The 24,740-nt window shown below is 37.6% G+C and overlaps 1 protein-coding gene across 4 annotated transcripts in view; it reads right to left on the reverse strand.

The window, feature by feature from the left end:
- Positions 1 to 24,740, reverse strand: part of MED13L (mediator complex subunit 13L) — a 202,240-nt gene that overhangs the window by 113,501 nt on the left and 63,999 nt on the right. The window contains exon 1 of one of the 4 annotated variants that reach the window (XM_080365614.1): positions 2,520 to 4,638. The exons of the other annotated variants lie outside the window; for them this stretch is intronic. Within the exon in view, the coding sequence (XP_080221740.1) occupies position 2,520 (1 nt within the window). The 5' untranslated portion in view covers positions 2,521 to 4,638. Of the gene's footprint in view, positions 1 to 2,519; positions 4,639 to 24,740 lie in introns of those variants that run through there. 4 annotated transcript variants of the gene reach the window in all.

The raw sequence follows: 24,740 nt of genomic DNA on the forward strand, positions 1-24,740 counted from the left end.
ATAGGTATTTGTTGGAAAACTGATGGTAGAGGTAGCTATCTGCACTTTAGATTATGTTAGCACTACTTGAAGTATTACTTTCATTGCTTCCTCACTCCTAGTAGGTAGGAAATTATATTTTATAAAATATACATTAAATGTTACATTCTCTCCCTCTTCCTGTTCCATACCCTCACATTTCTTTACTCCTGCAGGGTCTCTTTCACCTTTCCATTGTAACACACCACAATGCAGATCTTCACAGTGACATTTTCCCAGTGCCATGGTTAACTATGCAACATTTTGAAAAGCACTAGGAACAAACTGATCATGTAAAGTATGTAATCACTTCTGGTTTTTTAGAAGTTCACTTCCAAATATTCCAAAAATCCAGGGGCAATATCTAACTTCCCCCAAACCAAATTATCTATGAAATCAGTATAAACATTTCTGTGTAATTATAGTTCAAGTCTGCTTTCTATGTAGGAATGCAGAACTAGCAATGCCAGAGAGCTGAGCAGCTCGCTTCAGAGATATAAGAGATTCCAAATAAAACAGTTAAGTTTGCTGTGTGGTTTTTGCTTTGAATGCTTTTTAAAATCACTAGCTCTGTTCCAAGAACAAGTAAAATGAACATAAATATGGCAAAACTTTTATGCCATTTACACTGCTTCCTAGAGTAAAGCAGGAAGTTGTTTGCAGTGTGAAACCTGCTCTCGTGCGCCAGAAAATTCCCCCCAAATCCCTGATTTAAATTGTTTCATTTGTCCCACCATGTGTTTGTGTTAAGCACTTTTATTTCCAAGCTACTTTATATTTCTTTGCAGTGCTATTTCCTATAGATGAAAAGCATTAACCTGACCATTGTGAAAACAGACTACAAGTTTGGAGAGACTCTCACCATCTTCCCCTAAAGCGTTCAGGGCTAAGGATGCCACTAAGAAAGAAGTACTTTCTTAAGTTTACTCCTGGGAGCTTCTAGAATTTCCTCCCACATTTCTGAACTTTTCACTTTCCGTTACATCTCATTTCCTTCTTCAACTTCTTGGTATAAGGGCATTAAAAAATAGTTTCTCAGAATAATATAAAAGTAACCCAGAAGATCTGAAAGCAAGTAATTTTTTTTTAAAAAGAAGTATTACTATACTTTTGTAATCCAAGGAAACAATCTCAACTCTGCAAACGTGACCTGCTCTCTTCTTTCTCCCTCCGAACCTCCAAGTTTTCTTCATTCCCTCCCATTTTCAATGACTACGCAGGACTCTTGTAGCCAGTGTGCAACCCTCATTCCACACATCAGCTGCAAACCCCCACTTCTGCCTTTTGATCTTTCTAGGTTCAAAGAAGATAGAACTACTGCAATACATCTGCACCAGTAAGATCTTCCTTTCTGCACTGATAATGGAAGGAGAATGTGGACTTAATACTTTTCTTCTCTAAACATAAATGTTTTTCATCGATAGCACGTTGAGTGTATTTCCCCATCCCCTACAGTCAAGAGGCTGTGCCGGAGGTAACAGAATGTACGAGGCCAGTGAGTCTCTAAAGAGAAATCAGAGCTAGTTCAGCCATCACCAGAGTAACACAAGGCTTGTTCTTAGGAAAAATACAGTCCTTATTAATCCATACTTGGAAAGCAAACGGAACAAAAAGTCTTTTCTCATTTATAAAGTATGCAAGACGTCATTCTTGAAACACAGATAGATCATTTTGGAAAGCGGTACCAGGATGCTTTCTTCCCTCCTCCTGAAGGCAGGTTTGCCTTATAAACAATTGCACAGCTCAAGACAGACGATTCCATTTTAAACTGCAATTCTGATGAGCCAAGTCCCTGAAAAGCCTTCCACTCACCACTCAACCAGTTGGCCGTCACTCCTGCGCCAGCCCTGTGAGTAATCCCTGCAGCTGTAGGGAAAGCAGGGCGCTCTGCAGCTTCCCCTCCCCACCGCCCCCCCCCCCCCCCCCCCCCGCAGCCGGCATTTCTGCGCTTGCTACAATCATCTTAAAAGAGCATTTTACAGGAGGCTTAGCCCTGGCTGAGGGCACTCTGCAGCGTGACCAAGAGAACATGGAAACACGATTCATTAGACATGCCTGGAGTGATAACAATGGAACTGCTTCTTGCTGCCTTTCATTTCTTACATTTTGTGGAGGCTAATGCATTCGCGTTACACAATGAGCACATTTACAGACAGGAAAAAATATAATCATCTTTAAGCAAGCCAGCTTTTTTCATTATTATTTGCTGTTTTACAATATGCTTGCAGGCTGCCACAATTTTTAATTGATAAGTTAAGATTATAAATGTAACAAAGACAAGATCTCCAACTTATCCAAAGACACATTTATAGAGAAATTTAAGAGTGTAATGTTGCCTAATCTCTCCATGATCATGGCTATCTTCCTTCCACCCAGCTAGGAACAAAACACTGTAATATTTCCATCTCAGTTGTACGCTTACTTAACCAAGTAAATATTTGGATTTCCATTAGCTAAATTCGAGTTTACTCTTCTGTGTAAAAATTATGAATTGTGCTTACTTTTTCTCAGTTCATGCTTCCTTATGGTACTGTGCCATTACTTACAGCCCCCAGACCACTGTTTTCTTCTTTTCCTTTATTTTTTTTGCCCAACCTAATAGTTATAGAAACAACAATTTTCATTAGGAAGATTCTTTTCCTTAACTTACTTGTAATGCTATATTGTGAGAAAACAAAATTGATTTAACTTAGGAATATAGGAAATATTTTATAGCAGTCTCCCATATTAAACACATATCATGTACCACAAGCACGTAACAGCTAACGGTTATAAGTGTGAACTACAACACTAATTCCATTATATGTGGAACATTAGATAAGTCCTCTTCATACTAATTTTTGAAAACTAGGAGGAATCGAGCAAACACATTTGCTTCTAGTTTATACAATACTTGAAAATAATGTTTAAAAGCTTATTTTATTACTTGCTTTCCTACCTCCCTATTGGAACTCGTGTAAATGTGTAAAATATTATAACAAGTGAACTACAAAATTGACTTTGCCATTTGTTTACTTAAAAGTTGCCGAAGCAAAAGTTGAAATCATTTCAAAAAACCCAAACCCCACCCATCCAGCAGCAAATATACAAATAAAAAGTAATAGTTAGCAATAGGCAAAGCCAAATTTAATATTGCTAACAGTTTTTTGAGTAGCAAAGTTAAGCACTAGATTTCAGCTTATAATTTTTATACATACTTTAGAAGCAGAGGGTCAGGCTTCAACAATAACTAACATTATTGCAAAGGTGTTTATGGTCAGACTTGATGCTTATGAATATTTTCAAAATAAAAGGTAGGTTTCCAGACTCTCAAGTTTTGCTACTATTTTTTGGATAAAAGAAAAAGAAAGAAAAAAAAGAAAAGAAAATACATCTTAAGTTTAGGTATTAAAGAGCAGCAGAAGTGGTTGAAATGAAGCCTCTTTTTAAAAATGTGAGAGTGCAAACTGTTTCCCTCACATACACATCTTTTTTGAGAGAACAGTAGACTTTCAAAACCACAGGCACAAAATAAAAGGCTATAAAAGACTTCAGAGACAAGACAAACACATTTTTGTCATTTTGTTTGTTCTTTACTGGATTTTAGTACTCTCCAAGCAGCATGCCAAAATACTTTGTGCTCTTCTGTAAGCAAATGTTTACTGGAGCTTGCCACTATTTAAACTGAAGTAAAAGTGAAATAACAGGTTTTGTGCACCACCACCATGTATGCATGCTACCAGCAGAATGTCAAGCAGGCTTTGAAATTTATTCATTTTTGTTGCCAACTTCTGTCAGCAGCCAGCAGAGGGAGCTACCTGTAACCAGTTCCTGGACTCCTCATAGGATCTGTTTCTCAGACTTCAAAAAGGATACAATATCATACATGCTAAAATTAAAACTTCTAAAAAACTGACCACATTCAATAACAAACATTTTAGAAGAGGGATGATTTTGAATAGGAACAGTTTACTTTTGTAAAAAAATTGCTACTTTTAAAATGAAACCCTCCATATGAAACAGCTTTAAAAGCAGAATAACTTCCTTGAGAAAGTCTAAGTGCCCAGTATCAAACCTTGTGTAACGATTCCTTGAGAAAGGCTAAATATTTGGAAAGCCGTATGTGCATTACATCAAGTGGTTGAACAGTTACATGTCTTTGATTTTCAAATAATTAGTTTCACACATTTGGTCTTTCCTGGAAAGTTTCAAAAATTTTTGAGCTCAAGTTCACACTTAACCAGCCTGCCACAGTGACTGTGCTACACTGAGGCAGCTTTTTTATAACGCTGAGCTTCACTAGCGCTGCCTGTTATTACAATTGCTATGTTGGCAGCACCTTTCAACACAGGAAAATTCAGCTATAAATTAATCAGTATAGATGTGCTCGGAGATTCTTCCTCTGCCTTTGCAGAAACATCAACATGACAATCAGACAAGCACAATACACGGCTGTTTGTAAGGCTGGCCTGCCAAAGCAAGAGGGACAAACACAGTACCACCCCAAACCAAAAGTACTAAATAAAAAGTTTCCGTTGGAAACGAACCCCTCTCCCTCCCTATCCCCATCTATTCCAATTCACCTTTTCAAGCAAGGAATACTACAGATTTCTTTCAGATGGGGACAGAAAAACAATTCCTCCATCAGCATATTCTTATTTATAATAATATATTCATTTATTCCTATTTGTAAACAGAAGGTATTGCAGGAAAAAATATTAAGATCACACAACATTATATACAGCATCAGGGATGGAAAAAACAAATCACTGAAGACTGGAGAACCATTCTGCAATCAGTTTTATAAAACTTGAGAAGATGCATCTACAAGAAATTCCCCTTCACAGCATCTCCTGTATTCACTGTTGGAGTTATTTCACATATCCATGTTTCAACAGGAGCCATCTCCCTCACCGCTGATTCTGCAATGCAAATGTAATATGTTGTTCACTTTACAGTCTGTTGCCATGGATATTAATGTGATGTCATAAATTGTTATATCTTCATTGCAGAAACAAAATGAAAGGGCTGGTAAGCAGGAGAATAAGAACTCATCCAAGAAAGCATACTTAAGAACGAGCAACTGTTGTACAAATCACAAACAGAAAAATGAATTTGTATTTTAATTCAGTATTGTTTAATGTTTCTTTACGTGAGACCTACCTGAAAGATTACAGATTATTTAATTAATTTTACTCTAATTTTACTGGACTGTTACCTGCACAGCAGGACCTCCTCAGCAACAAATATAACAGCACTTCTGTAATTTAGCTTTCCACCATGGCTGAAAATACCATATTTGTTTCTGAACTCTCACCTTAATTATCAAGGCAGTAGATAACCATCCCAGCAATGCCTACGTGACTCTGTCCTCCTTTTCCTTTTATTCCAGCTACTTTTTGACTAACCAGTTACATCCATTGCATATGGACCACATCAGAAACAAGGCAACTGTGCGTACTTTGTTTTGGAAAAGTCAGGGTTGCAGATTGCCCTTAAAAATTATTACTACACATTTCTGAAGTTTTTCTCTCCAAGGACCCCAGGAATAAACAGTAACAAAATCTCCCTTTGCCTTATTAAAACAGTAGTTAAGATTATGATAAATTAGTCTATCTGTAGATACACACAAAGAGAAAAGAATAATTTAGCGTAAAGAAAAGTATAATACAGTGTAAAGCATACCCAGTGTTCACAGTCAGCTTACATCTTTTAAAATAAAGACAATTCAGAGTTTCTCTCATTTTCAGTTACTCAGACTGTCTTGTTTAATCTTTTTCCCAAACAGTTTAGCTTTTCTGGAAGTGGATTTAATTAAGTCTAAAGACACTGGGGAATGAATGGGCTGGGCCTTCTGCTTACTCAGACTTGCTGACCTGCCCAGCAATAAACTAAACATGAATTAGACCATTCACATGAGGCAGGGATCAACATATACCCATTTCCTGCCATCACAGTCACCAAGACACCAAAGATCCACCCAAAGGTGGAGGCAGCCTTTTTGTAAGACTTCTTGACCTAATCCACTCTACTACTTCAATGTTTCCTAACCTGCTAGGAAACTGAGTCACTCCTCGTCAACTTCAGAACATTTCCTTTGTCAGCTCACATAGGGAAAAAGCCTCACAAGGGGCATACCCTTCTAAGGTCTTGTGGCACTTGGGCAGAGGTCTGCTAGGTCAATGATGAGTAAATCATCTGCTTATAATGGTACGTAAAATGTTCTTCCCCTTTTCAAACTTGCTTGAATTGCATGCAAAATGGAAAAAAGCCAAGCCCTTCCACTGCTATCAGCCACTCAACATTTACACAAGTTCAGAACAGGTGTCATCTTTCACAACCTAAGATTAATTTCCCTAGTCTTATCTGTGGCTTCTGCTTCCCCTTTCAATCTAATGAGGACTCTTAATCTTTTCCTCAAAGTCTCTCTACTACTTAGCTCTCCGTTGTAATTCATTAGTACCTTTTTGTTCCTATGCCCCCAAGAAACGTGCATAAAGAGGAGAAATATATATAAAATAAGTGCTTGCCATTTCAATCTCTCCAAAACTCAAATGGCTGTTTAATAGGTGAACATATAGAAAATAAAAATTGTTTCTTGACATTTCTTTAAAGAGAGGTATTCCCTAACTGCAGCTTCACTGTCTTTGGAAGATGTTTTAACTCCTCATCTTAACCTGTTCAATTCAGTTGCATATGAAATCTGCTACTACTAATAAAATAAACAATGAACAGTAAACCTCCAACTTAAACAAAAAGCACAGTCCCTCACAGCAAGCTATGTTTCTTTGCCATTTTACCATTAGCATCAGTTCTGCAGCAGACGCAGATATGCATCAGGTGTTTTGGAATAATCTGAACAATTCTGTTCACAAAGGGTCACCAATACACCATGTTTTCACTCCTATTTTTAATTCAGTAGCTTAAAGGGCAAAACAGCCACAAACTGACATCATCCTGGTCGATGTTGTCATCTTCTAAACATTGGAAACAAGACACACAAAAAATTACCATATGCAAGAATATTAGGGGGGGGGGGGGGGGGGGGGGGAGGGTTTTATCCTCCACCTGCCAGCCTTAAGTGTTATGTGTAAAGCAAGGATTAGTTTAAGAGCTAAGGCAACTCAAAGGATAGAGAATTTGCCACACACATGGTTTTGTTTCTGAAGTGTAACCCAAAGGAAACAAGAGGAGTGCCACCCATTACTTGTCTTGACTGTATTTCCTTTGTACTGGTATCTTCCTCACTCATTCCCATTTAGGGAAACCAAGGTTGTAGATCCACATTAACAGCTTACTTTTGAAACATTTCTTGATTGGGACTGTTTAAATTCAATTCCAAGGTACCCATTCTGGAAACAGCAGACAAGCTCCTAACAGTTAAGTGACAGCTACTGTATGAGGAATAATGTCAAGAATTTATCTTCCTTGAAGGATACTCCTTCTATAAATCTACGTACTTAAAGTCCAGGGTCAAAGGGCAATAACAAGCAGACAAGCCTACAAGACAGCCTTGAACACACACTGTAGCACCATGCTGAAATATCAAAGCCATCATACGGAACCAAACACGAGCAAGAGCAGCACAAGCGTTCAAGGAATTTCTGCAGGATGCAATATGAAGTGCAGAGATCCCCATGCTGGCAGAAATTTGCTCTTGTCAATCCACACAGTGTAGCACCGCACACCCACGAGCTGGCATCTAGCAGCTATTTAGACTAATTCACTCAAAGACACTGTTATGCACACACAGCCGTGCAGCTTCTTTCTACACTCAAAATGTTTCTGTGCACCTAGTCCAGAGGTTCACTGTACATGAGAAAACAGAATGCTATTAAAAAAAACCCCAACTTATTTTATTGAAGTATTTTAATCTTGTTTAAAAACACAGCTTTAAGATTATAGTTCACTCTAGTGTTTTCCTCGTATTTCAGTAAATAAGAACCGTGTATTTATGCATCCTAAAAGAAAGACCTTAGCTGTCAAGCAGAAGGACCTACGCACAGAACTCTTTGCAAAGACTTAATTGAAATCAGAGCTGACACTGTGATCCCAGCAATCTTCGTACGCCCTAAGCCGAAACTCTGTTCTGGCTGACCATGCAGCCCACGTCACCACGCATTAGCTTCAGATAACACTTGCACAGCAGTGAAGTGTTTCGTCCTTTTGTGCTTGCCTTAGGCCACAGCCTCCTCTGACGTACATCAAACCAATTCCACTGGACACTCCAGAAATTTAACAAGCAAATTCAGAATACTGACTGAATATGACAGGGAATCTGTGGGATCATTATCAAATACGGGGTGGGAGGGGAGAAGAAATCTGTTGTCAGGCTGGTTTAACTGACATTTAAATACTGTAATGGACATCACAATTTTCCCTTTCTGTCAATAATTTTAGTGTAAAAAAGCAAGTATACATACAGCTATAAACCCAAAAGACTGCCTGCAAGAACTGTGGCTGTCCTTCATGTAAGCAAAAATAAGCTGATTTTACATATATGATAAATCTTTCACTTCAGAACGCCTACAACCATACACAAATTCTCACCTACTTACAACAGAAGCAGCAAAGCCATGCTTAATTGACTTTGTCACGCTATGGATGTAAATAGCAACTCTTAACTACTGCAAACCACACACACACTCCTACATTGCTAAATACAAATCACAGTGCTCGAGTTTAAACTGCAAGTTAACAATGAAAAATATCCATCTGAAATATCACATCAAGTTGGCAGCCCTGCTCAGCTTGATCTCTCTTGGCCAAAGAACATAATCTGACAGCAAATGAAGCTTCCAACTGAAAATTATTAAAAAGCTGGGTTTTGCTTAGTTCCCCCTCCCAAGTAGAATGTAAAACAAGTGGAAACATAACCTGTTGGAAATTCACTATACTATACATTCTTTATGCTGATAAAGAGCAATTACCAAACATAACCACTACCGACAATTCAATTTGTTTTCTTTTATTCTTTTTCCTTGCTTATTTGATACCCACATAACCTGTAAGAGGCCTTTGCCTTTAAGCACAAAACATTACAAGTACTCTAGATGTTATTTTGCTGGCATAAAAATCCAGCTACAATACACTGAAATTTCTACAACACATATCTAGGTTGTTTAAAAGAGGATAACAAATGGGTAGATAATCCCAGTTTAGTAACTCTGTATGTAGTATGTAATTACTCTGAGCTACCATCTGAGCTGTTTTACATTAAAAAAAAATAATCATCCCCTGTATCAACCTTTATTCTCCTTACCTTCTGATCACAGCTTTCTATGCAGCTGTATCTTCTGACCCAGCTGTACTTGACTACTAAGTCCACCATCACCACTGCTACATTGGTCACCCAGCTCTGAATTAGCTTTCAACATAATCATGGCCCCACTTGTTTCCCATAAAATTAATTCTACCAACACAGGAAGACTGCCCCAGAATTTTGCAGCAAGCATCACATGAGAAGCAAAATACACCTTGATTTCACAAATAATAACAAGTATCTGTGCTCTGTGATGTTCTGTTTTTCTTACTAGACTGAAGCATTAGCACATCCAAATTATCAATATGCAGCTTCTTTCTAATAACAATTATTAGAGAGGATTTAATGTCTCAAGTAATTGGACCACCATTATTTTAGTTAAAATTAAAAATAAAGGTCACTACTGCTGTTGTTTAATTTCCAGCACCAAAACTTACTTTTGGCCATAGAAGTGGTGGGGTTTACCTGTGACTTCCGAAAGAAATAAAAATTAGGTCACAGGGGGTAATTTTGGAAGACTATTGATATTTTTCATTTATGCAAAATTTAATTCAACCGAGTTACAAAGAGCTACCAGAGCCTTGGTAGCAAATGCATAAATATCCTACCTTTAAGCATGAAAAATAATTTCACTACAAACAACAATCTTTTTCAAGACAGAACAGTTAAGAGACAGACAAATTATTTAACAAGTAGTTCATTTCCACTAGGATCTCTTTCAGCATAAAGCAAGAGATTCATATCGCAATGGGAAAACAAATTTGATAAGCAGTGTTTTATACCTAAAATTCTTCTCATTCCCAACGAATTGCCAGCAAATCTGTAAGGCAATATATACTTGTTCTCACTACTGTCATTTTTTTGTATTTCACAAAAACTGTTTTGAATGTCTTTTTCTTTTGACAAGACATCACCATTGGAATGCTATATTTACTCTGCATTTAAAAAAAAAAAAAAAAATCTGCCCCACAACTTCCTCTTGGTCTCTATACATTTTAAAATGCCTTTTAACAGGACATCAGGCACAAATTAGCCCAAAAAAACTTCAATTACGGCATCATTTCCTCTAGTCACTGCATGCCACCAGCATCAGTACAAAATTTCTATCAGACAGCACCACTGCGTCCATTGGTGCCAACACCAGCTTCCAAGACAAGGTTAAGGGCACATACACAGCAACCTTGTAAGCTGTCCTCATACGCAGACTTTATTACGTTGGAAATGCTGAGATCCTAATTACAGTATTAACAGACAGCTTCTCCTTACTCCAACCATTACAGAAGCACAGTACTAGCGAGATGCCTATGCCCTCTCCCTGCCCTCTATCCTCAGCCAAGAACACCTTAAATCAACAACATAAATGTACAGATATTAATTTACATCAGAGGTTTAGAAAGAGAGATGTACAATATATGAACATGAATATTAAAAAGATTATACTAGAGGCAGATGTTCACAGAATACAAATAGATTAAATCACCATTTAGGTCTTTCAGGAAAGACACCCCCCCTGCACACCATTTCTGTGTGTCAGGAGTCCAAGTCCCTGTTCACAACTGAAGTTCCATTTGGAACAGCACATGGTGTCACTGTATCTGTTAGCAGGAGGCACTGCTCTTCTGCACCAAAACGGGTAAGTAAATAAGATGATAAAATTAAAGTGCTGGCAAGATTAATGGAAGTTTCTTTGAACTTACCGCTCGCTTAACACTCAGTGACTCTTATTTACAAGAAGTAATCAGTTCAAAATGTCAGTGACTCCTCCCTGTAACAGCCACAGCCCAATACTGTCTAAAGGGCAAGAGAAGTATTTCTGAGATGACTGACCCCCTTACAAACCATTATGAAATTCTATAGCAAATGAGAAAAAGTTTTTAGTATGTGCTTAAGTGACATACCAAAGAATGGGATTCCTTACATGCTTTGCTGAACGCACTAGCAGAATACTTCGAAAGTAGAGGTTACACAAATATAGCAGACGCTGTAGCATGTGAGCAAGTATTTGTAAGTAAGCTGATTTTGGAAAAAGTTACAGAATCAGATACACACAAGCTTAACTAAGAGGGGGGGAAAAATAACTTCTCATTTGGCCTATTTTTTAACTACAAATTAAGAAAGAGAAGTGCAAGTGACATGCATCATCCTATAGCTGTTTAATAAACCCTCTTGCTTTTGTGTATCAAAGGAAGGTGTATGTGTGTGTGTATATATATAAAAAACAAAAAGGCTCTTACTTCACCACGCTCTAAAAACACTAAATACATTCTCAAATAAATTCATTATTCAAGAAATAATAAAAAGCCCCAACAACTTTTAAACAAAAACTTCTAAAAAAGTACATACTGTGTTCTGTACTCATAATGCTTAGGAATGACACCTTCCAAACTTTGAGATACTTGTGTCAAAAATGTACGCTAAACCCGTAGAACACAAAGAATTTTCAGTGGAAGCTGTTAATTTAATACTGGCTGGCTACCTAGTGGATACCAGATTACATTTTAATCTGAACAACAGAATGGGAGGGAAGAAGCTCAAAAGCAATTTCAAATCTATCAGGATTGAAGTATTACCTTGACACAGTAACAACATTTTCACTTTGGGAGTTCTGCCAAAGAACAGTTAACCTACAGTAACTATTGCTCTTTGGTATGTTATTTTTAACGAAGAAGCCCCTGTAGGAGTACACCTACCTCACCTACGCTAGCCATCCTTCCAGAAGCTAGAAATACAAGATAGTATTCTACATCTGCAAGAACAACAGACATGTCAGAAGGATCCTACTGCAGCTTGCTGACAAAAAGCATCCTTCCATGATATTACTGGTAAGGAACCACAGAGTCACCAGTCAAAAAGGTACTGGAGTAAAGAATTACCACCAAAGAACACAGTCCTACTTGTTAGCTCACCTATTTAAGACTTTTAGATTCCTGAAACAAGCTGAGCAAATTCTGACACTAAGTTGTGAAGTCTCGAGCGCATATAATAGTTTGGTATGCTAGTCAGCTAGAGACAGAAGAAATTCAGCACCTCTCTGATATTCCTTAAAATCTACCAAAACTATTGGCTATACAAACTTGGCACCAGAAGCTACACAGTAAATTGGACAGAGACAGTCAATCAAAAAAATAATTACGAGAAACAAGAGGATCAAGAATGCTGCCACTCCATTTTCATGTGTCAGAAGACCAAGCCACACGTGCCTGTTGGGGTGTGCATACAGCCTAAGCGTTAAGTGTTTTGTCACACAAGATCACACAAAGTGTGAATAGCAAAATATACAGTAAGAGATTCATGTAACCATGAAACAAAAGGCATTTGCAATTATATTTGCAAGGTACAATTCTTATTTGCATCTCCCAGTTTAATTGAGTTTACCTGGTTGCCATTTTTTTATAGCCAAATAACTCAGCAGAAAAAAACACCACCCAAACCTGAGAGAACAGGTTTATGATGAGTATGCTGCTGTAGGGGTGTACGTTTATCTTTTCATGACTATTAGAGAGGTTTTGCTGTTCATGGATCAGTTATTTATAGCTCATCTGGGCAGCATCCACATCTTTAATTCTGTAACAGCTTCCTTTGCCTTTTGAATTAAAAATTGAACTTTACTCCAACTGATTCTCAAGGGGAAAGCATTAAATGTGCCACATCCTGTTCTTTGTTTCAAAGCAGCAGTGTGAAATAATGTAAAGAGCTAACACAGCCCTGATGATTACTGCATATTTCATTAAGACTCCAACACTCTTTGTCCCACTTAAAGGCTGACTACATGCTTTTGGCCATATGGAGTTAGTTAAGCAGGCCCTGTGACTGCTACTTAGAAAAATCTACAACATCCAGATTCTCAGACAATTCTCAGTATTATAATTATTATACTTCCATTTTTGTAAACCTTAAAAAGGTAATTGACCGTATCTAGAATGTCAATAAGCCCTGATTTTTCAAAATTTATTAAAAGATACAACATGATATAAGAAGGGCTCAACAAGTAACTCAGAGGTGCCATGTGCTGCATTTATTTTTGCACATTATTTTGAGTAGGTTTGGGGAAATGTACTACTTCAAAGTCAGAAATTAGCCATCTTTTATAGGGCCAAAATATGTGGCTGATGGGTGATACACGTTTGTGACAGGTCACCTTAATGAGCTGCTGTAAACTTACTTTTGTTGACTGCCTTTTGCCCAAAATTTTCAAACAATTCAGTTTCGCTGGATCACTGTAACATGGACAAATGTTATGGCAGAGATGAATTCATGACTAAAAAAAATTCAGCTTGAGCCTTACAAGAAACTGCCTGATGACTCCATTCCAGCAGCCATGAAAAGCCCCCAAGCCCATCCAAGTTACATACCACCAGTGTGACCCTCCAGTCCACAGATAGGAGCATCACCTTTCCCTGCTCTCTACAGACATCATGACTGCAAGGTTGTTTATTTTGACTGTCCAGATATATTTGATTCATCAGATAATGTTTGTACAACATCTGGGAAAGGAAGACACTGTTAATAATGTGATCTCTGTTGACAATTATATTTAAGTTTACAACGGACCTTTTAAAAGCAATCATTTCATTTTGCTCACGCCATAGTGTCTCAGAAGCAGCTCTTCACAGAAAGCTGCCCTGGAGGAGAGGCTCTCCGTGCTGCAGACCCCCCTCACACAGACCTTTGCCTAGAGAGAACAGATGACATTTATAGGCAGTTGTCAGCAGAAAGAGGTTATGCTGAACCAAGTGCATCTTTGAGGTCTTTGGCCTGGCTAATTTAATAAATTAATCCTGATCATTTCTCAGAACACACTGAAACAACTCATCCTCTCTCCTTCCAAAAAAACCAAATACAACTACTATCTGCCGATGAACTTTCTAGTCAAGAGTTTGGTAGCCCAAGGATACAAAGCAAACTATAGTCTAGACAACAAAAAGAAGAACTCATAAATAAAAAGTCTGGAAATGCCAGAGACCACCTTCACCAACATTTTTCATTTCTTACCCAGAATTTTTTCTTTTCTTCTGGGACCATTTCCCTCCCCTTAGCTTGTCTCAAGTACTGACATACCTAGCAGCTTCTAATGGTTTACAGAAAATGCCAGTCAACCTATTCCCTATCCTTTAATATCAAATGCTGAAGTAACACATTTTTTTTCATTTATGCTCATAGTAAGGTGTCTTATTCCCATTGGCCCAAAGTAAGTTATGTTTGGCTGCACGGGAGAAAGTAAGTTTTAAGGTCATGGAAAGAGGAGGTGAGGAACGAGGCAGAAATGCAGTAACTCATTTTCACAGGGCTCCTCCATCCCCTCCCTTCTCCTTCACAGGATATGCGCCAGCTTCAGCATCCCGACATCATCCCACAGATACGCCACGCTCAAACCTGCCCATGCTCAACAGTAACCCTCACTTGGACTCAGGAGTCAGAGGAGGAATAGAAAGAAAAAAACTCTCACTTCATCAAGAACGTGAATAACTAGAACAAAACAATACCCAACAGAAGAAAAACCACCATCTGTAATTACCCATATACAAGTAGCTGAAATAAACGGGGGTTTATATCATTAATTTCAATGTAAATTACAACACTTTTGAAAGATTCACATTATAACATCCCAACAGAGTATTACCACATACATTAATCAGCACGCACAACACAACATCATTATCGAGTAACTTTGATTTAGGAACAGCCCGTTTTCAAAAGTTAAAACAAGAATCTGATTATTTAACCACTGAGGATTTCTGCACTGTTTTCACTCTGGCAGGTTGTTTGTAATAGTAATACAAGTTAATTTAAAATCTTGGGTTTAACCATGTTTTAATTCAGCATTAGAACGTGATATCTCTCTAGCCAGCAAACCTTGCATTTCTTCTATCTTGTTTATTCAGTCCAGAAGATCTATAAAAGCAAGAAATCTGAAGGTTTCTATAAAAATATGTATTTTTTAAAAAAAAGTTTAATGAGTGTGATGGCCAGTAAAATGGATCTTGTACTAACTACCTGCAGAACCTCCCTTTAAAACTACGTTACAAAGAACAGAATTTACATCTTCCAAAATGCAATTCAACTGATCTCATTTTCAGAGAAGTGGGTGGGATTTTTTTGTTTATTTCACTCTATTCAAAATGCCTAAAGAGGAGAAAGTTCTGCAAATTATTCAGTAAAATCAAATTAATCACAAACTATATTGACATGTCAGATGTTTTAATAACATCTAATCTATATCAGCATATATTCTCCTTTAAATAATTTCCCTTAAAGGTGTCCAGTAATGTTCTATTACTTCATGGCTTATTATAGCCCCAGTATTATAATGCATATTTAAAAGCAAAAGTAAAGAATTTTATGCAGAAAAACAACACTTACAGCATATGCAAAAGCTAGTTTAAGAGCAAGCACAGAATTAGCTATACAGATATTTTTTTCAAGTTTGACAGTTAAGCCTTCTGTGCTTGTCATGCATATGCCACATTAGAAAAAATAATATTCTTATGTAGTAGTGAACACATGTTTATTTAATGGCATCTGCCCAGAGGGATGATATATTTCCTTTTAGCATTCACAGAACTGTTTCTCTCAAACCAAATCACGTTTGAAATATCTAGGTTAAAACTGATCTGGAACAGTTTGATTTTTGAAAAACAAGACCTCTTTTACTTTTTAAAATTCAAAACGAGGGTGTTTTTAATACATAGCTGCATTAACTATGCAAAAAATTATCCACATCTGAAAATAGGGAGAGTGAATTAAATACAAGTATTTTTAAAATATTATAAGATTTATGAACAGAAAATGTGGCTTCAGAGAAAATACTGGGAAATTTTATTCTGTCAGTTCCCCCCAAACCACATTGGCTATCCCAATTTATCTATCTTTTTAAGCTAAAGCCACAAGGAAATAGTTTCAAATGAAAGCAGTACTCCTTGGTTTTGCCTTGCATTTATGGGAGTTGTTTCTCTGGGTTTGGTTTTGGGTTTTTGCGTGTGGGTTGGTTGTGGGGTTTTTTGTTTGTTTTTTTTTGTTTTATTTTTGTTTTAAATAAAGCAACATAATAGTTACTACTTTGGGTATTTGTTAAAGGAAATAAAAATGCAGAAAACAAAGCTTGCTGTACAAGACTTATTCCTTTAAAAGATAAAAAAAAAGACAGGAAGCTATAGATAAGGCTCTAAAAATAAATAAAAATGAGAAACCCTGTCTTTTTTTCCCCTCTTGTTTGCAAAGTGATGACTTCAATCAACTAACTCAATATTTGTGCTTCAGCACCATCATCCATAAAGACCAAAACAGTATTAATTCATCCATCTTAAAAAGAAAGAAAAAGAACCCCCCAGCCTTTTACATCTATGATTAATATACACGTGTAAGACACTGTAGGCATTAAAGATGCAATGGGATCATTCAGAAAATTAGAAACAAACCAAAGGGTTTGTATTATCAAGTAACAGATTCAAATTTGGCTGAAATAAGCAACAGGAGCCTGGCACACTGTCAACTCCTACGCCCTCCACCGACAGTAGTCCTTCGCTCTGTTCCACTGGTAGTACTGAACACCACACCAAACAGCATCCATCCCAGCGAGCTGCTAGACTGGACCGCTATTTAACTTGACACTTAAGATTTCTGCAACAATTTTCAGCCAGCTCAAAGCCAACTGTACATGTGTAGCTACTGCTAGAGCAGAGGGCGTTTCCATTAAGCAAAAAAATCTGTCCTCATTCAATGGAACACAAAGGTGTTCAAGAATTCAGTTTAGAGCAATTCAGGAGACTGTGTAAGTAACATTTCTGCACAAAACACCACCAATTATTTCAAACTTTGGATGGAATGAAAATTAAAATAAACCTTAAGGGGGGTGGGGGGGAGAATACATTTATGTCTCCTCCCCTTTTTATTTATTTTTTTTTAAGATCTGCTTATGTCAGAAAAAGGAAAATAGCTACTCTCTTATGAAAATTACCTGATGATAGGACATGTTTTAGGGTAAGTGATTTACATTTACTGTACTACATTCCTTACATGAATTTCAGACACACCCTACATCTAGCTATGCTCTGGCTGTACTATCTGACAAATTAGACAGAAAGCCAATGCTCAACAGTATGACCACAGACTAATGCCAGCCATTCCTGTTATGGCTCTCTTCCAGAGGCAGTGAAAAAAAAACAACAACCAACTATAGATAGCTGCTTCTGGACCAGGAGCAATAAAAAAAAATTTAAAAAATCTAGTGAGCAGAAGTCATCTATGTATTTATGTGCGGACGCACAATCTGATAATGGCTGCTAGGCATGCCACCCTTCAAGTGCAGGTGGAATTACATACCTTGTTAGAGGTGTGGACTATGATTTACTGTTGATTTAATCTGCGTGCAGGTAAGCTGAAAGTGCAACTGAAAATTTCAGAGACGTGCATAAGCTTCACACAGAAGGAAATGTGACCAAGCTATGCTTACTCAACACTTAAGGCAAGAACTGAGACCCTGAGCAGCCCATGTGGCTGCACGATGCCCAGCTCTCCGGGAGTATGGGGAATGCTCCTGTGCTGGTACCTGAAGATGGCCACGTAGATTTATCCCAGCTGTCACATAAAACAGCTTAGACCCTACTAATACTCAAACCCCAGTATTTTTTCAGGGCCTTCCAGAATTTCACCTTATGCATTTTTAACAATTCATGTTTAAGTTTTTCTCTGAGAGCACAGAAAACTGAGATTCACCAGCAATAAAGGCACAGAAACACATTTTAGGCATCGCATTAAGAAAACCACAGTGCAGACTTTTTCTCTAAACTTTGTATAAGCACTTGAGTCACCATTCTTCTTACTTCAGAAGCTGCTCCACTGAAGGCCTTCGGGGTATTTCAAGGTCTACAACTTTACAGCTTAATGTCCATGTCACAACACAGGCTGAATATGTATTCTATCATCGCGTGTGACATTTGCTCCCTGGCTTCTACAGCCTGACCCCTCTCTCTATCATTTTTTCCTCTCTCTATTTCTCTTCCATTCTGTCATCCCCACTTTTCCCTCAAACTATGTTTCAGCTTCTATGAGAATTTGCAAGCACGCAGACCTCTTGTGACTTACAGTCACTAACAGCGACAAAGCTGGGGGCAGAAAAGCACATCTGGGGGCAAGGGGGAAGGAATTTGCTGTTTCTTTTGGAAGTGGATCAGATTCAAACCAAGATGATCCTGAAAACATAGCCGGAAGCATCTTTTTTAGAGGCAAAGGCATCTAAGATTCCCAGTACCACCTGGAATACAGGTTTAAGGGGAAATAATCTTCCGGAAATAGAAAAGAAATTGCACAATTAATTATCGTTTAAACAGGATTTCTCCAATTTACATGATAGTACATTAGGGTTCACATGCTCTAAACAACATGTCCTTGTCTAAAACGTCTAAACAAACTACACATGTAACACCTAGTAATTACAAATACAATGTCATGTTTCTGTATAGCCTAAAGGGCTTAAAAACAACTGCACAAATATCTAAAATAATGTAATCCTATTTCAGTGCAAAAAGCTGCAATGCCTAAGTAACTTTTCTTCATAGCATCCACAGAGGCCTGAAAAGGACACGCTCCATTATGACATTTTATAGTCCTTTAAGAACAAACTTCATATTTCTACTGTTACAAGGAGGACAACATTAATTAACGAGCCAGACCAGTCTCCCCTGCTGCTGCTGGTTTGTTCTGCCTTCCTCCTGGAAAATACCTTGTACAGGGGTTGATTTGATGACAGTGATTAAGAGCTAAATACTCTGGATTGTTAAAGGAATTATCACACCTTTGGAACAATTCTTTGCCCCTTTAACAATATTAAGCTGGAGATTTGCGTTTTTTTGTCAATTTTGCGTTATTTCGTATTTTTTTACTGCTAATGTAGTAAGAAATTTATTATAAGCTATAAGACACATCACGTATTTCAGATGGATATCTGAAGCCAAGATATTTGTCATCCGTTAATTAATCTTTCAGAGGTTTTCAGGGATGAAATAGAGAAACAATAAGCCGCTGAATAAACGGGGATTTAATTCCCTTAGCCTCTCATCTTCCATTACTCACAGAACACAGTATGAGAAAGTCTATTCGACAATAACTATCAACATACTAAACATACACAAAAGCCATCCATCCTAGAAGTGCTTCCTTCAGAAGCAACCACTAACTGTGATTAATTTACACTTATTTGTAGTTTAAAGAAAGAAAACAATGATAAAGTGTTTCTCTTACTCATCAAAATATGGAACTGTAGAAACATACATAGAAGGCAGACAGCAACAGATACTACTTCACAACCATGTGCAAACAGAAAGCTACAAAGACTACAACTCTGCTTTTATCATTCTCATATTCCACCTGAGCACTGTGAGCACTCCAGTTACTGTCAGTGATATTTTAAAAACCTAAGTACATTTTACATCTTGGTTTCAACTCTTTAACCATGCCTTTTGCTTTCTGAACCTTAAGAGAACACCAGCTGCTTAAAATGAAGGAACACAGCCTACTAACTCTTCCAACATGCATGCAAACATGCCAATTTATGAATTTTACAATTTCTCTTTTAATTTTTTGACTGTATATATTATCAACTTGCAGCTCCTCAAATTTATTTCATCTAATGAGCAAAAAGATCTTAAATGTTTCATTAGGTTAGTCTTTGTATTGTTTTCTTATGAACATCTTATTTGCTGAAAAACAAAACATAATTTCTAATTATTTGTTCTCCTTCTGTAACAGTCTTCCATCCCAAGGGCTAACCTGATTTTGACATTAGAGATCAGTCAGAACCATTCCACGTACTCAAAGGATTAAAAGACTTAACAGCCATCAGCTAGTGTACACTCTCCTTCCTGGAGAACAAGTAGTGATTTTTTTTATTTAATTGTGGTTTCCTTGCCTCTTACTATAGCAGTAACTGCATTAATAGTGAGATCTGAAACATGTCTGTCATTTAATCTATATCTGCAACACAAAAAAAAGTGGAATACCTCGAAGCTCAGAAGCAATTCATAAATTCCAGATAAATATAACTCTTGAACTCCATCACAAGTTAGAAGTGTCTTATCCTTCCATCTAAACAATAAACTTATTAATTATATTATCAAATATGCAAAAATTCCATCTACAATGACACCAAAAGACTGCTTAACACTTGCAGCCAGCTATACAACCATTATATCAAAGAGTTTTAAGTTTCAGGTGAGGTTAAATCAGAGTAGGAAAATAACAGCTCAAGTTTTTACACCCTTACCCTTTCACTAGTGCTGCAATTCAAACAGATCATTTATGTTGGCACATACTATTCAAATTATTTTATATTTATAGGTTATTCATGTATTATTTTGAGGTTTGGCCATCATATTTACTTTGTGTTTTCTACTCCTTAACTCATTAGATTCTTCACAGCTTTTTCTGTTATCTAAAGAAGATGCACTGTAGACACTACATGGCTCATAAAACAAGTGCAACAAGTGTCTCAATCTATAGAACATTCCCTGCATATCTCACATAAAGCTTACTTACAGAAAAGAGATAAATAAACAAGCAGTAAATCATCACCACTACCTTATGCTGCTGTGCACATCTAAACTTCTTGTTAAGTATGAGACTGAGAGGCATTATTACCCCAACCAAAATTTTCAAATTTCTACTTTGCCCTACCTTGGGTTCTGGCAGCGGGGGGGGGGGGCGGGAGGGGAAGGTACACTATTCACATTTTACTGTATTTCAGTGGAGCTTCACAATGTTACATTACAGCTATAATGAAAAACTGATTCCAGGAAACAAAATCAGTAAAAAAAAAGCTGAAGCATGGGGGAAAGTAATTGGTCTAAGCCCTAGTATAAATACTATGTGTACAGTTTACTGTGTTCTATGCTTTTGGAATAGAAACTTCATTTCAAACACTACTCACAGTACCAAGGGTGTTTTTTGGAAGACAACACGTTAATAAAAGTAAAGGGACTTTTTTTTTTTTTTTTTTTTTTACACATCAGCATGTTATAACTCTGAAGGTTTCAGAACTACTTGGAGCTCTTCTGTGGGTCACACCAACATAAAATATCTTTTTAAAATTTGCTACCCTTACCTAATTATAAAGTTATTAACTTGAAGTCAAATGCACTATACCTATATAAAGTATCATGACCTTTTACCCTTTTATTACAAGATTATATACATGTTGTTAATAATGTTTTCAAATACACAGTTCTTTAAATAGCTTCAGAAGGACAGAAAAGATTTGAAACAGCCTCCGGCAAGGGAGGGGGCATCTTGTCTCTCTCTCTCTCTCTTTTTTTTTTTTTTTTTTTTTTTTTTTTTTAATACATTGGAAGGAAGAACATAAACAAAAGGAAGAGCGAGCCACACCATAGCTCCCTACTGGAAGCTGGCTAAGTGACATCCAAAATTTTTTTGGTTTTAAATCTCACACACTACCCAACAAGCCATTCCAACTCCCTCCAAGGCACAAAAGGATATACAAGTAACCACAGCTTTTAACAAAAGCTGTCCTAAACTACTTATCTATTTGTCATAGTAATATGGATCCAAACTTCAATCTGGCTTTATTTGCATGTTTCACCCCTAGAAAGCACACTAATCTAGGCACACCACCTTCAGAAAACGTTAATCATTGAAGAGATTAAGGTTACAGCCGTAGATTCTTTGCAGTTACTTGAACAGAGCTGAAATCAAACAGCAAGAAAGAGCAATTCTGGTCACAGCTCCAAGTTTCCTTCTGCACAATGAATGATCTAAACAGTTTCTGAGGTTTTCTTATGGCTCCATTCCAAGGTTTATTCTGATCACGGCTCCAGTTTTCCTGACCCAACTTCTCTGATAGTTTCTCCTGCTTCTCTAAAATAAACACAGAATTCACTGATCAGTACTCTTGCTTTTGCAATTGCAATGTAACTTCATGGGAAACCTTTTACCTTGCCTGGTGTAGCTTTTACTCAGCCTTTCCAAAATCTTTATGTTTTGGATAGCTGTAGGTCCAATTGCATTAATACAGAAATATGTTTTTATTTAATCTTGCCTTCACTTAAGCTCTGAGGCTGCTGTTACATAAACCCAGCCTCACTCCTTATCCATTTCAATAACTTTTCAACACAAAGACGTGTGCCAAGTAATCATACTGTAGCTAGCAAACCATTTTTCCTCAGATACTCAATAATCTGTCTGAAGACAAGGAACAACAAGTTCTGGCCCACAGAAATTGGTGAAAATGTGTATTGGAAAGATACTACACTTGTACTTTCATGACTGAATGTAGATATGACAGGATGAACTGGCCTTTAAAGATAAGACAGGTTAAATCCCATTTCTGCCTAATTAGCAACTTCCCCAACAGCAGGCTTTGGTTTTAGAGCATAAGATCGCACGATGGACCTTTACATGATGATAGTTTGGAGGAAATATTTTCCTAAAAGAGGAAACAGGTAACATGCTAAAAAAATAGTTTGATTGTATCTCACAAATTATTCACTCCCTCTTACCAACTTCCTCTAATTTTTTAGAACATAATTTCTAGGTGGAGACTGGATTACTCTGCATGTCAGGCACCCAAGATCTCACACAGGCAAACTCCTCACCACTGCCAAAACAGCACACCTTCATTAAGAATAAGGTCCCCTCAAAGTATCTTTCTTACTAAAAAGTTCCATTAGAAAGTCACAGAATATTCAGCTGTTCAAATTACAATACAGACGAGGAAGGCAGAAGATAGTCAAAAGCAGCTACAGCATGCATTCTCATGGAGAAAAAGAAGATCTAACAAAGCACTTCCCCATCAGGCAGATGACCAAGTAAAATCCTTAAGACAGGACAGCCTAGGACTGGCTCATGCATTTAGTTACACAGGTCAGTCAGTCTCCCGATTCCTTCAATTTTGATGTCTCTTGTACTACACAGCATAAAACACTTTTTGTTCAATTTACATCTTTTTAAGTGTTGAGTGCTGCATGTCAGGACATTACAATTTGAAATTCAAACAGAATGCAACTCTGTCCCATTAAAAGGCAAGAAAACAAGTGTGAAAGGATAGAGGTGGCAAGTGCTATATTCTTCTTTTAAGGCTGTATTACAGAATGGTAACTAGATGCATTTCAGGATATAAAAAGGGGTCAGAGCACAATGCACCACCACCGATGAATGCTTGAAATGCTCTAAAAAGCAAACTGGATGTTTCAGTTCAGCGAACTTTAATTTCTTTAAAACTGAAATACTACGGAAAAATATTTCTACCTCAGAAAACAAGCTGAAATACAAGGAGGAATTTTTCACAAAGCAGAAGCTGTGCTGCACAGAGAGCACTAAGAGGAATTCTATACATAATATTCATTTGCTCATGTCCACTATCAATCTTTTATTAAACCAGAAACCAGGCAGCTTCTCCCCGCAGACTAGGCCTGCATGTACATCTGGGCCACAGAAGACCTGAAGTGAGGTGCTGGCTTCCAAAAATACTTTAAGCAAAGGAGTAACAAAGGAATTTAGATCAAAAAAAATCTCAAGGCCAGCCCCTTTAACTTCCCTGGTCATAACAAGACCAAACGGGAAGTTAGGTAACAGTGCTCCCAGACAAGTCTGGAGTATCTCCAATGATTAAGATTCCACCACCTCGCTGGACAACTTGTTCCAGTGTTTGAACGTCCTTTTTGGGGTAAAAAAAATAATAATATTCTGATACCTAATTGAAATTTCTGCCTGTTTATGGTAACTTGTTTCTGCTATCTTTCTATTTTTCTTGGGTATATACAGAGAAAAGAGCCTGCTTCTTCCTCAAGTAGAGCCACCCAGCAACTAGCCAGAAACAGGAATCAGCTCCTCTTTCCACCTTCTCTTCTTCAGACTGTAGAGAACACGGCCCCCGCAGCCTCCCACTACGGCACACGCTCTGGCTGCATTCTGCTGGACCCTGCCCAGCCAAGGAGCTCAAAATAGACCCCAGTCTTCCAGATGCAGTATCACCAGTGCCTAACAGGAAGGAATAATCAATTTCCAGAGCAGCAGGCAATTATCCATAAGGCCATTGCTACTGATCCATATTCCACTTGTTGCCCACTAGGACCCCCCATCATCTTCTACAAAGCTGCTGTGCTGGCCCCAGGTTGTGCATGACTTCATTCTATCTCAGGTGTAACATCCTGCATCAAACCCTGTATTAACTCTTGAGAAACAGTGTGGCTAACCTAGAATGCCAACTGGGCCTTAAACCACTAACCATTTCTCTCAGAGCCTAGCTCAGCCAGTTCTCTACTACAGAGGTCAAAAAAATTCAAATAGACAAAACAGCCCACAGTCCAGAAGATGACACTGAAAACAGAAAGTTCAAAGTTCTAAATCCTGTTGTCCCTTTAGAAGGCTCGCTCCATGGTCTTTCCAGCCTTTTAAACTGGTCCAGGCCAGAAGTGTCCAGTAATAACAAAATACTCCTTTTAAAAGATGCAAATGTATTTTCTAGGATGCTACC

The sequence above is a fragment of the Falco punctatus genome (assembly GCF_963210335.1).
Source record: "Falco punctatus genome assembly, chromosome: 1".
Lineage (NCBI taxonomy): Eukaryota > Metazoa > Chordata > Aves > Falconiformes > Falconidae > Falco > Falco punctatus.